General features: G+C 42.8%; 1 protein-coding gene across 2 annotated transcripts in view; it reads right to left on the minus strand.

Moving 5' to 3' along the window:
- Positions 1–12,152, minus strand: part of LOC102943959 (transmembrane protein 132B) — a 358,631-nt gene that overhangs the window by 247,145 nt on the left and 99,334 nt on the right. For both annotated transcript variants that reach the window (XM_037878834.2, XM_043529414.1), the window contains exon 2: positions 3,009–3,897. In XM_037878834.2, the coding sequence (XP_037734762.1) occupies positions 3,009–3,897 (889 nt within the window). The remainder of the gene's footprint in view (positions 1–3,008; positions 3,898–12,152) is intronic.

Here is a 12,152-nt window from a genome sequence, read left to right on the forward strand (position 1 = left end):
GCTGGTTAAGAGTGCCTGAAATCAGGTACTATGCAACTCAACAGTTCTCTGATAAAAGTGAAATTCACTAATAAAACTGCTTGGAAAATTTCAAAAATTACAGCATTTCACCCCCCAAAAAAGGGGGGGGAAAGTTTCCACTAAAATTTTCACAAAAAGATTTTCTGTTTTCCAATCATTTCTATTCAAAACCAAGGAAACGGATTCCAATTTTGAGAGGTATACAAAGAAAAACGTATTTTTGGTGGGTTAATTTTTTCCAGTTTTCTCCTTTGCTGTGCCATGGGAATGTGCCATGCCACAAGCAAGCAATCATTTAAGCTTGAAAATAAATAAACTACTACTAAGGGGAGGAAGGATAGCTGGCCTGGTTATTAAAACACTGAATAGGGACTCAGACAATCTGGTCCAAATCCTGGCTCTGCCACGCATTTCCAGCATGACCTTAGATTCATTGTTTCATAGATTCATAGATACTAAGGTCAGAAGGGACCATTATGATCATCTAGTCTGACCTCCTGCACAACGCAGGCCACAGAATCTCACCCACCCACTCCTGCGAAAAACCTCTCACCTATGTCTGAGCTATTGAAGTCCTCAAATCATGGTTTAAAGACTTCAAGGAGCAGAGAATCCGCCAGCAAGTGACCTGTGCCCCATGCTACAGAGGAAGGTGAAAAACCTCCAGGGCCTCTTCCAATCTGCCCTGGAGGAAAATTCCTTCCCAACCCCAAATATGGCGATCAGCTAAACCCTGAGCATATGGGCAAGATTCACCAGCCAGATACCCAGGAAAGAATTTTCTGTAGTAACTCAGATCCCACCCCATCTAACATCCCATCACAGGCCATTGGGCCTATTTACCATGAATATTTAAAGATCAATTAATTACCAAAATCATGTTATCCCATCATACCATCTCCTCCATAAACTTATCGAGTTTAATCTTAAAGCCAGATAGATCTTTTGCCCCCACTGCTTCCCTTGGAAGGCTATTCCAAAACTTCATTCCTCTGATGGTTAGAAACCTTCGTCTAATTTCAAGTCTAAACTTCCCAATGACCAGTTTATATCCATTTGTTCTTGTGTCCACATTGGTACTGAGCTTAAATAATTCCTCTCCCTCTGCGGTATTTATCCCTCTGATATATTTATAGAGAGCAATCATATCTCCCCTCAACCTTCTTTTAGTTAGGCTAAACAAGCCAAGCTCCTTGAGTCTCTTTTCATAAGACAAGTTTTCCATTCCTCGGATCATCCTAGTAGCCCTTCTCTATACCTGTTCCAGTTTGAATTCATCCCTCTCAAACATGGGAGACCAGAACTGCACACAATATTCCAGGTGAGGTCTCACCAGTGCCTTGTATAACAGTTCTAAAACCTCCTTATCTCTCCTGGAAATACCTCACCTGATGCATCCCAAGACCGCATTAGCTTTTTTCACAGCCATACCACACTGGCGGCTCATAGTCATCCTATGATCAACCAATACTCCAAGGTCCTTTTCCTCCTCCATTGCTTCTAATTGATGCATCCCCAGCTTATAACTAAAATTCTTGTTATTAATCCCTAAATGCATAACCTTACACTTCTCACTATTAAATTTCATCCTATTACTATTACTCCAGTTTACAAGGTCATCCAGATCCTCCTGTATGATATCCCGGTCCTTCTCTAAATTGGCAATACCTCCCAGCTTTGTATCATCCGCAAACTTTATTAGCACACTCCCACTTTTTGTGCCGAGCTCAGTAATAAAAAGATTAAATAAGATTGGTCCCAAAACTGATCCCTGAAGAACTCCACTGGTAACCTCCCTCCAGCCTGACAGTTCACCTTTCAGTAGGACCCGCTGTAGTCTCCCTGTTAACCAATTCCTTATCCACCTTTCAATTTTCATATTGATCCCCATCTTTTCCAATTTAACTAATAATTCCCCATGTGGTACGGTACCAAACGCCTTACTGAAATCTAGGTAAATTAGATCCACTGCCTTTCCTTTGTCTAAAAAATCTGTTACTTTCTCAGGTTGGTTTGGCACGATCTACCTTTTGTAAAACCATGTTGTATTTTGTCCTATTTACCATTGACTTCAATGTCCTTAACTACGTTCTCCTTCAAAATTTTTTCCAAGAAAGACCGTGCATACGACAGATGTCAAACTATCAGGCCTGTAGTTACCCGGATCACTTGTTTTTTTTTCAAAAAGCCTTGGGCAAGTCTACATCGCCCTGCAGTTCAGACTACAGGGGCTGTAAATAGCACTGCACACCAAAGTGCTGCACTGTAACTCCCCCTAGTGGATGCTACAGGCACAAACTAAAAGGACTGCAGACTACAATAATGCAAACTAGGAACCTTTTAATTCAGGGCCACAGCATCTGCAAGGATTTACAACACAGCATTTTGGTGTGCACCACTATTCACACCCCCGTAATCTGAACTGCAAGGCAGTGTGGACAAACTCTTAATCTGTGTGTCTCAGTTCCCCCATCTGTAAAAAATATGGGGATAACATTTCCCTACCGTGTGGGAGTGTTGTGAGGAGCAAGAAATAAATACTTTGGAGGTGCTCAGGGACTATGATAATAGGTTCTATAAGAGTAAATGGATTAAAGCTACATCAAAGCAGTGGGAAATGCCAATTATAAATATTTCTCTAGCAAAATGGACGAGCATAGTCAATCATTCTGGCTAGCCTACAGGAGGTATAATGAGTAGAAGCAAAGTCAGTTAAACTAGTCATAATCAATGACACATTTTATAAGAAAGTCATACAAATATTAATGGCACAGACTTCAAAGTCAGCTTCCAGGTACCAAATCCTATTATACTCACAGATGCTTAAAGAACACTTATAATTTTCCCCCAAGCTGCAGGCCAAATCTTGAAGTCCTTTCTGAGGCAAACACCCACTGAAGTCAATGGATCTATACCTGGGATGCACTCAGCCCCTGTTATTTGCTGGATTGTTTGAATACACAAAGTATTTTTTTAAAAACACCTACCTTAACGTAAACTGATCTGCTAGGGAATCACCGGTAAGGGACACATGAAAGGTTACTGTGTCACCTTCCTTGACAGGGTTGAGTGGTAAGTGGATCATGACGTTCTCATCTAGCCTCAGTGAAGATTGTTTTAGTTTGTCTTGAGTTGGATAGATAATGATGCTACCAATCCTCTCCACGGGCGGCAAAGCCTCGTGTGCATTATCTTGACCTGCGTGTATGTTGTTTTCCCATTTTGCATCCTCAGGAGAACACTCCCCATCTGCTGCATACATTTTATAGAAGAGCTCCACAGTAATGCCTTCCAACAAAGCTGCTGTTGGCTCATGCTCCAAAATCAATGGTGGAGGGGAGCTGAACCAGCTCGGCGCTAATTCCAGTTCTGCGACACATAATCCTAAATGACCTTTCAACCTACAGCTGGCCACCGCTTCTCTAGCCTCCAGGAAAGCAAACATCTTCACACAGGGCAATCTCTCCGCAGAATCATAGTCATCCCAGTCCTTTCCCGCGATATAGAACAAGGCTTGCACTTTAGGTTTGTTGGAATATATTGAGCTGTCGATTATGTGTGATTTTAATTTCCAATTAAATGTGAATTCATTAGCGAAACCAAAAGGAGCAGAAGTCAGCATTAGGTCCTCGGGAACAACTTGTTCCACTGAAAAAGGTCCGTAAGTTGCATTCACTACAGGTGGCTGCTTGGCTTTGTATATAAAGAATGACTCCACCCTAGCCTGCAAACTGGAGTTCCTCATGATATCTTGATTGGCTTCTTTGAGGAAGAAGGAAACATCAGCACTGGAGATGTGATAGCTCATGGGAAGATATACCGGCAGGTTTGAAAATCTCTGTGTGCTGTCCATGACTCCTCCTCGGCTTTCCACCACTGCAAACCAAAGGAAAAAGAAAAAGAAAACAGAAAAAGAATTCTAATATTTACTTAGCAATTTTTCTTCAGTTCCTCCCAGAAGCAATTATTTACTATACATAATTATTGTTAGTCACCTCTACAAAGCATTTACATATTGTCACCATGAAGGTAACACGGCTCACTATTAGACCTAGCATGCCGCCAATACTTAACATTCCATCGTTCCTGTAGTGCCCCTTATAAAGTTTGCCATAAGGCCTTGATCCAAAGCCAACTGAAGCCAAGCGGGTTTTGGATCAGGACTAGTAGCAGAGATAAGGCCAGGTTCTAGTTTGGGTTCTGCAAAACCACAGATACCCATGAATTTTGAGGGAGGTTTCAGTGGGACGGTCTCTCAGGTCCAGGGCAGCCCCAGACAGAGAGATGAAACCTGATCTTTTTGATCCAAAAACCAGATGTTCTGACATAATTCCATTTCACAAAAACCTTCTAAAGGGTTTGGTTTTGTTCCAATGAGGAAGGGAAAAAATTCAAACCCCTGAAAGTAGTCAGAAAACAGATTTGTCATCCTCCGCCCAGCTCGAATTCCATTTTTTCCTACCACAAAACATTCCTGGGGGGAATGGGGGTGTCAATGAAGAGACTTAGATTACAAGGTCTTGGTTTGGGCCCATCTCTAATGAATAGTGAAGTATAGTCCAAATGGACTATCATACTAAAAGAAAAGGGAGGGAAAAATCACGTCTTCTAAACTAACATTTTTTATTTTATGGCAAAAGTCCAGTAAAAGCTGATCCTCTGGGAATCATACCAAAAACAAACAGAATCCAACTTATTAAATACAAAGCAGTTCCATAATGTGAAGAGATCGCAGAAACAATGACAGATTCTAAGGTCAAACCTCTTACAGTCTATATCTAAATCTCAGGGCGCAAATGTAACGTTTTGTCATTATTGGTTACAGAAGATGCACAATGCTACAGCAACAATTACACCTCTTACATGTTAGATGACTCAGATACTGTCAGCCAAAATTTAGCACCTATAAAAGCTGTAATATTTAAGCTGCCTTTTCAAGTTGTGTATTTAACAAGGCTACATTTCTTGAAGATATGTTATAAGGCAAATCTCTTCATCTATTCGCCCTTGACTTGTTCTCTTTTAAAATTCCACTGATTTATTTTTGATTGCTTGATTTTTTTTCTCTATTGCTTATTTAAATCCCTCCCCCAATTTATTATAGAATTTCTTCTTCTTTTTTTTGTGATATATTTCAATTTTTTTTTAATGGGGTCACCTAACTGCTTTTTCCCTGAATGTACAAGAAAGTATAAAAACATCATAACATGCATTAGCAAAACACAATATTCACGAAAAGCATCCCCCCTCCTGCTTTCATGCACACAGTTTAGCTGAGATACTCCCACCGTGAGTGCCATACATACATACATATATATCGGCTATGGGTTTAATTGTGGCTTTGCTACAAATTCCAGGTAAGGGGCAGTGAAGTTGCACTGCTCTGGAGCCATGTTGGGACTCAGAGGACACGTCTACACTGCAGTTGGGAGGTGCACCGGTAGCACGCCTCGGCATACCCAAGCTTTGATCAAACTAGCTCCTAAAAATAGCAGCGTGGCCACCATGGCAGAGGAAACAGCACAGGCTAGCCACCCAAAAGCAGCACCTCCCCTGTCCCCAACCCTAAGTACATACTCGTGTGGCTGTGTTGCTATTTTGAATGAGCTCAGTTATGCCGGCATGTGCTGCAATTACAATTCCCACTCGCAGTGTGGACGTTTTGAGTCACAAGCTGGTTCCTGGTTCCTCCCTTGCTCCTGGGACGAAGGGATCTGTACTAACCATACACACAGAACAGATTATGCCCCACGGTAAAACCAGCATATCCCCTCCCAGCTCCACGCATGATGCACAAGAAGGGAAGCCCACGCCAGAGAGTGAGGAGACCCTGACAACCCCTGTGAGGGAGCATAGCCAGGGTCACAGTCTAGCTCTTGCATTGTCAGTCACTCTCGGGACGAGAAGAGGCATGTTAATCACTTCACTTCTGCATTTCTCTTCATCCAGGGGTGAACCAAGGGGAAGCTGAGGAGCGCCCTGAAGCATGCAGTGGTTGGAGAAAATAATTTTCTATGGGAAGTCATAGGCTAGACTGCGTGCAAAAGCAACTGTGGGAGATGACAGGACTTGGAGGGGTTCTAATCTAGCGTGACATGGAACCCGGAGGCAGGCAGAAAAGGAGAAGTAGCCAACCCAAGGAGAAGCAACATGGGGTCACGGGTAGCAGCTGCCTATGTGCTGGCTAGCCTAAGAGAGGACCTGCAGGTGTCTCTCGGTCGTGCCAGGGGGTGGGATAGCAAGGCAGCCATCAGAAGGTGGGGGAGTAATGCCCAGGGCAGTCTGGTGGGCACAGGGAACCTGCAGAGCCAACTAAGACGACGGTTCAGCGAAAACAACAGGAGATCAAGCAGTAGCAACAGTGGGGCCCTACGATTGCTATAGAATCGGGGAGCACAAAACATTGCAGGGCCCGTTGGTGCTTCTTGGGTTGACCCAGCCCCGACTACCACAGTATCCATACTGTCTCTCCTTTGCCGAATGAGAAAGCTCTTCAATGATCATGCCGCAGGATTCAACATGTCTTATTTATAGCAGGGAAATTTTAAAAAAAACATTCAAAATGGTCTGTAGCTCCAAAGCCTATTCTAGTCACCAAGGAATGCTGTAGCAGCTCCATTTCTGCGCTGCTGTTTATGGAGTACCTTGACCCAGCAAGACCAGCCATGGCAGGGACTGAGATTACAGATTTCAGTAGTTGCAAGTGAACTTTGTTCTTGTGAAAGCAGAGGGGTAGGGTGGTGTGTTTCTTTGCTGAAAAGTCAAATTTCAGACAAGTGCCTTTGACGAACTAATTGTAGATACATCTAGCTGCATCTGAAGGCACGGCTTTTCCGAAGTCTCCTTCATCATAAAATAATCCAGCTATACTAATAAGCAAAGGACATACAGCAGCCAGGTATCCTCTGATTTCCAACAGAGATGCTAAACTTTGCCTTCTCCCAAGACAAACCAGATTCTTGGGGAGATTTAGACACTGGCGCAATTCTAGGAACTAAAGAGAAATTGGGAAAGGATGTCAGGCTTAAATATATTAGCATTTACATTATAGCAAGTTTTATCACCTTGTTACGCAGATGTTTTATTTCTCTCAAATACTGATTTACAGGAACTTTAAAAGGTATGTCTCTCCCCTTCACTGATTTCATTATAGTGGTGGCAGTCAGTGCATCTTTTGACACCTTGGTGTGAAGCCGAGGATTCTATCCTGCTATAATTCAAATAAAATGAGACAATTTTTGTCTGAAAGCTTATACGGGAAGCCATAAACACCAGTAGACAGGGCTAGGTTTTGTCCCAGAACCAGCCTGAAACAAAATATGATATCTGAATTGAGCAGCATTTTATGATGCTGTCTGAACACCTAAAAAGAAATACTTCATACCACAACGGGCCACCACCCCTCTGTTTTAATTCCAAGATCCAGCACTGTAGCATCAATCACTTTACAGTAGCAGTCAGCTTTAGGAGTTGCGACAAAACAACTATTAAATCGCCTGTTCTTTAAACGACAGCTTCAGTAAGAGCAGGAGAGAAGAACATTATTCGGTCCCATTTAAAGTAATAAAACAAAGAAGAGCAATGGTGGGAGAGAACTAGCAGAGCAGCAGGGAACTTCCCCAGAGCATGGTGCTATTTCAAAGCCATAGTCACGTCACTGTGGTACTAACAGAAGGGGAGGGGAAAGGGAAAAAAGAAATGCATATAAACAACACACACAAGCATTCGGCCAAAATCAAAAGTGACCTGTGATTTTGGGTGCCCAATTTGAGATGCCTTAAAAGGGATTGATTTTCTTCCATTGGCAGGGCATAGGGGCTGGAACAATTTGTATAGTGGGGGTGCTGAGAGCCATTGAACCAAACTGAAAAACCCTGTATAGAATGGAAACCACTTCCAGTCGGGGGGTGCAGCAGCACCCCTATTTCTAGCCCCTCTGGATCAGGTGCTCAGCAATTTCTGGAAATCAGGCCCCTTTACCGTGTTTCAAGTTGGTCTCTCAAAAAAAGAGGAGCCCCAAGTGACTAGTCACCTATGAAAATCTTGGCCCTTCATTTTTGTGACAACATTCTGCTCTTCAGTGTAAGGAAGTAGCATTTGCCCTGTCACTTCAGATTGCTAGACCATGAGGCAGGGTACAATGTGGCAAAGACGAATACCTGATTCATCAGAGGAAGCTTGCAAAAAAAAAAAATTAATGCTTGTAATCACTTTCCTAACTGTGCCTGGGGAAGAGGTTTCCTTCATGACTCTTATCATGATCAGCTTACGCCTTTAAAAAAGGAGATTTGCTCTCTCTTCTTTGCACGTTGTTAGTTTTTAAATTATCCAGACTATTTTTTTTTAATCCAGCTATGGCACTTGACCCTGAACCAATGCCATAATGAAACACAGCGCATGACAGTAAAAACACAAGCAAATCCATAGCTGAACATTATAGTAAGCAATGAGAATCAGTTTTTCCTCTAACTCAAGGTTTCATCAAAGGAAGATCATGCAGGCTGAGGGTAAGATATTAAAATGAAGCTCCCAAGCAGACCAAAGACGCCAATGTAATTCACAGAGTATTTCAGAGACTTTTAATATAATATTCTAATTAGCAGGCAAAACAACCACTGTAACATAAGTAAGATCATGGCAGCTGAATGTCAGCATTGTAAATCACTGAATCTAAGTTGTTTTGAAAAGAGTCTGTCAAAACACATTTCTCCTTAGAATAAAACAAAAAAGGCCTCATTACAGATGTGAGTTCTCACCCAAACCCTCTGGTAGCTGAATGGAAACCTGCCAGAAATTGAGCCCTGACCTTGTAAGCAATGCCCTCGTAGATATGGAAGAGATACTGGGGAAAATGCTGAAATATTTAGCTTTGTAAATATTACTATCTTGAAAGCAAATAGAAGGCCCGATCCTGTATCCATGAAGTCAGTGGGAGCTTTGCCTTTCAGTTCAAAAGTGAGTAGGATCAGGTGTTTTGAGACCGCTAAGCTACTCTGCTACATGAAAGAGGAATAACTTCAAGTAATACTTGCTGGCACTGCATTAGGATGTGGTCAATGGCTCACCTGGTTTTCTGGAAGATTAGGGGCTTGTCTATACACAGGGAAACTGACCAATATAGCGATTCCAGAGTAACTCTCCTTGTCGACACTATTCCTCAGAAACAGTGACTTTGCTCTGGAATAACAGTGACTATACTGCAGAATGAATTACTGTGCTTTGGAAGTGAAATAATTATTCTGGAATATAGTCACTTTTATTGTGGAAGAGAGCGTCCACACAGTGGAGGTATTCCAGAATAGCTAAATTACACCAGAATTGTACTTCCGAAATAGCTACACTGGTCAATTCCCCCCATGTAGACAAAGCCTAAGACGCAACACGTTTTAGGCCTGATTGTTGCCACAAAGCCATAGTTCTGCAGTGGGGGTATGCAAGACAATCTGCCACACTGGGAATTTATAACGGCATTGTGCATGAATCTCTGGTTCCACTAAAACATAAGAATGGCCATCCTGGGTCAGACCAAAGGTCCATCTAGCTTAGTATCCTGTCTTCAGACAGTGGCCAATGCCAGGTGCCCCAGAGGCAATGAACAGAACCGGTAATCATCAAGTGATCCATCCCCTGTCGCTCATTCCCAGCTTCTGGCAAACAGAGGCTAGGGACACCATCCCTACCCATCCTGGCTAATAGCCATGGACGGACATATCCTTCATGAACTTATCTGGTTCTTTTTTGAACCCTGTTATAATCTGGTCAGTGTGGCTCATTCTATCCCCTGTCGCTCATTCCCAGCTTCTGGCAAACAGAGGCTAGGGACACCATCCCTGCCCAACCACCTACTTCAACTGTCTAGTGTACAGACAGGGGGACACAGACATGTCCCCCCTCTTCTGAGAGGACAGCACTGCCATTGACACTAGGTAGGAGCGCCCCCCCCAGAGAGTGACTACTTCCTGTGAAAGATACTCTGCTGGGTGGAAGGCTTCTTTGGATGTCTCCCATAGCCACACAGGGCTGGTCACAATCTAGCCCTTAGTTTCTAATTAATTTGCTTTTTTCTCCTCAAACTATTAAATGTTTAGTATATTCCCATGTGCCTATAGCACAATACCTAAAATAGCAGCCGTATTTAGCAGGTTATTTCATTAGCAGTTATTTCATTGACAGCCACATCTTGACATGAATTTACAGCGGTCTATTCATGAAATTTTGTGCACACATGGACATAGAATCAAACAGTACTTTTTCACCGACTATTTTTATGATGCTTGTGAGAGTCAAGTGCCTAACTAAAATAATATAACCATTGAGCACTGGCAGCCATCTTGTGCTCCAAAATTCAAGCTTTCATTTAAAAAAAAAAAAAAAAAAAGTCATCATGGTTGAGAAGATATTCCAGAACTCAACCAAACATAAATCTGGTATCTGCCTGAGTCTGCATACTACCTATTCAATCAGTCATTGAAGGGTGCATATGAAAACATACTAGAAACATTTAGAAAGCCAGTATAGTAATAGAGCTTAGGGGTGTGGCAAAAGTCCTCGTGTGAATGCAGTTATACTGGCATGAAAGTGTTTTTACCAGCATGGTTTATTCCACTAAGCAGCTAGTTTAGCCTATAATGGCAAAAGCACATTTTTGCCAGCATAACGGCGTTCACACTAGGAGAGTTTGCTGATATAGGTATACCGCCAAACCTTTTCTAGAGTACACCGGGTCGAAACGAATGAGGTGTGAATTATTCCCACTCCTCTCAATTGGGAGTTCACACTATTAATTATTTCACTGCTGATCGAAGCACGAAAGAAGAGGAATGATTGTAGTGTGAGGATCTGCAAAACCCACTGTAAGCAGAGATATCCTTGAGTGAGAAGAGTTCAGGCTGTGCAAGTGTAAACACCAACAGACCCCGGTTGTCGGTATCGAACCTGGGACCTCAAGAGCTTAGTGTATGAGCGTCTACCACATGAGCTAAAGGCCCATGGCTTTTAGCTAAGGCGGTGGCAGAATCATTAAATCTCTAAGTGGTCCCGGTGCCACTAGAGGGGGACAAAGCACCACACCCAGAAGGTGTGTGGGTTACATAAGGATTTAAGGAGCTTGGGAGCATACCAACAACTTGTCTTTCCCTCTTCCTCCCCCCACGTGATTCATACATGTAATACAATAGACATGAGAGATTTGACGGCGGGATTCATGTCATTTTACTCTGCAGAGTTCCTGTGACTTATCCGAATGGCTTTCTGAAAGCTTCTTTTCCTTTCCGCTAGCATCCTTCCCTCAAAAGGTACAACCTGCATCGCTCAGGCCACATCTACACTCTGGGGACAGCAGCATAGCGATGGTGCCGTAGCTATACCAGCATAGCTCCACACCGTAGACACAACCTACAGCGACAGAAGGGGTGTTTCCAATCTCTGTAGGAATGCCACCTCTCCAAGTCATGGTAGCTAGGGCAACAGAAGCATTCTTCCATCTACCTAGCGGTGTCTAAACCAGGGATTAGGTTGGCATAGCCACAGCACTCTGGAGTGTGGATTTTTCACACCTCTGACAGAGCTATAGTGACCTACATTTTAAGAATAGACCAAGCCTCACTCAAAAATAAATCTGAAACTGTTGCGTATTTGAATCAGCTCCACAGCAAAATACATGGGCACTAGAGAGAGAAAAAAATCTTAAAACATCAAACTAATACAATAATTCCTTCCACTTCTGATTGAGTAACTTTTGGGAGAAGTTATACTGAAAGTTTCCAAGAGATAGCTAGGAAAGGCTTGCAGACCTTCATTACACTGAATTAAAACCAGTCCAGTAGCACTCACCGTATAAACCATCGGGCGGGGGGGGGGGCCAGAAGCTGTAGGACCCCTAATCAGCCCTCTTAACTCCCACTAGTTTCAACTGGAGTTTGATAGGATAGAAATAATTGAACAGGGCTCTAAAGCAGCATGCAATGATTACTTTGGATATTGGCTCAGGTCTTGATTTTGGCATTGCAAAATGTTGCTAGTCAGGTGTTTGCGCTGCAAAACCAAGGCAACAAAGGGGCCGGGGACAAAAAAACCAAATCCATTTTATCCAAACACCAAAAATTGCAGTCAGTTTAAAATAGCTGGTTGTG

This window comes from Chelonia mydas, chromosome 15 (genome assembly GCF_015237465.2).
Source record: "Chelonia mydas isolate rCheMyd1 chromosome 15, rCheMyd1.pri.v2, whole genome shotgun sequence".
Taxonomy (NCBI): domain Eukaryota; kingdom Metazoa; phylum Chordata; order Testudines; family Cheloniidae; genus Chelonia; species Chelonia mydas.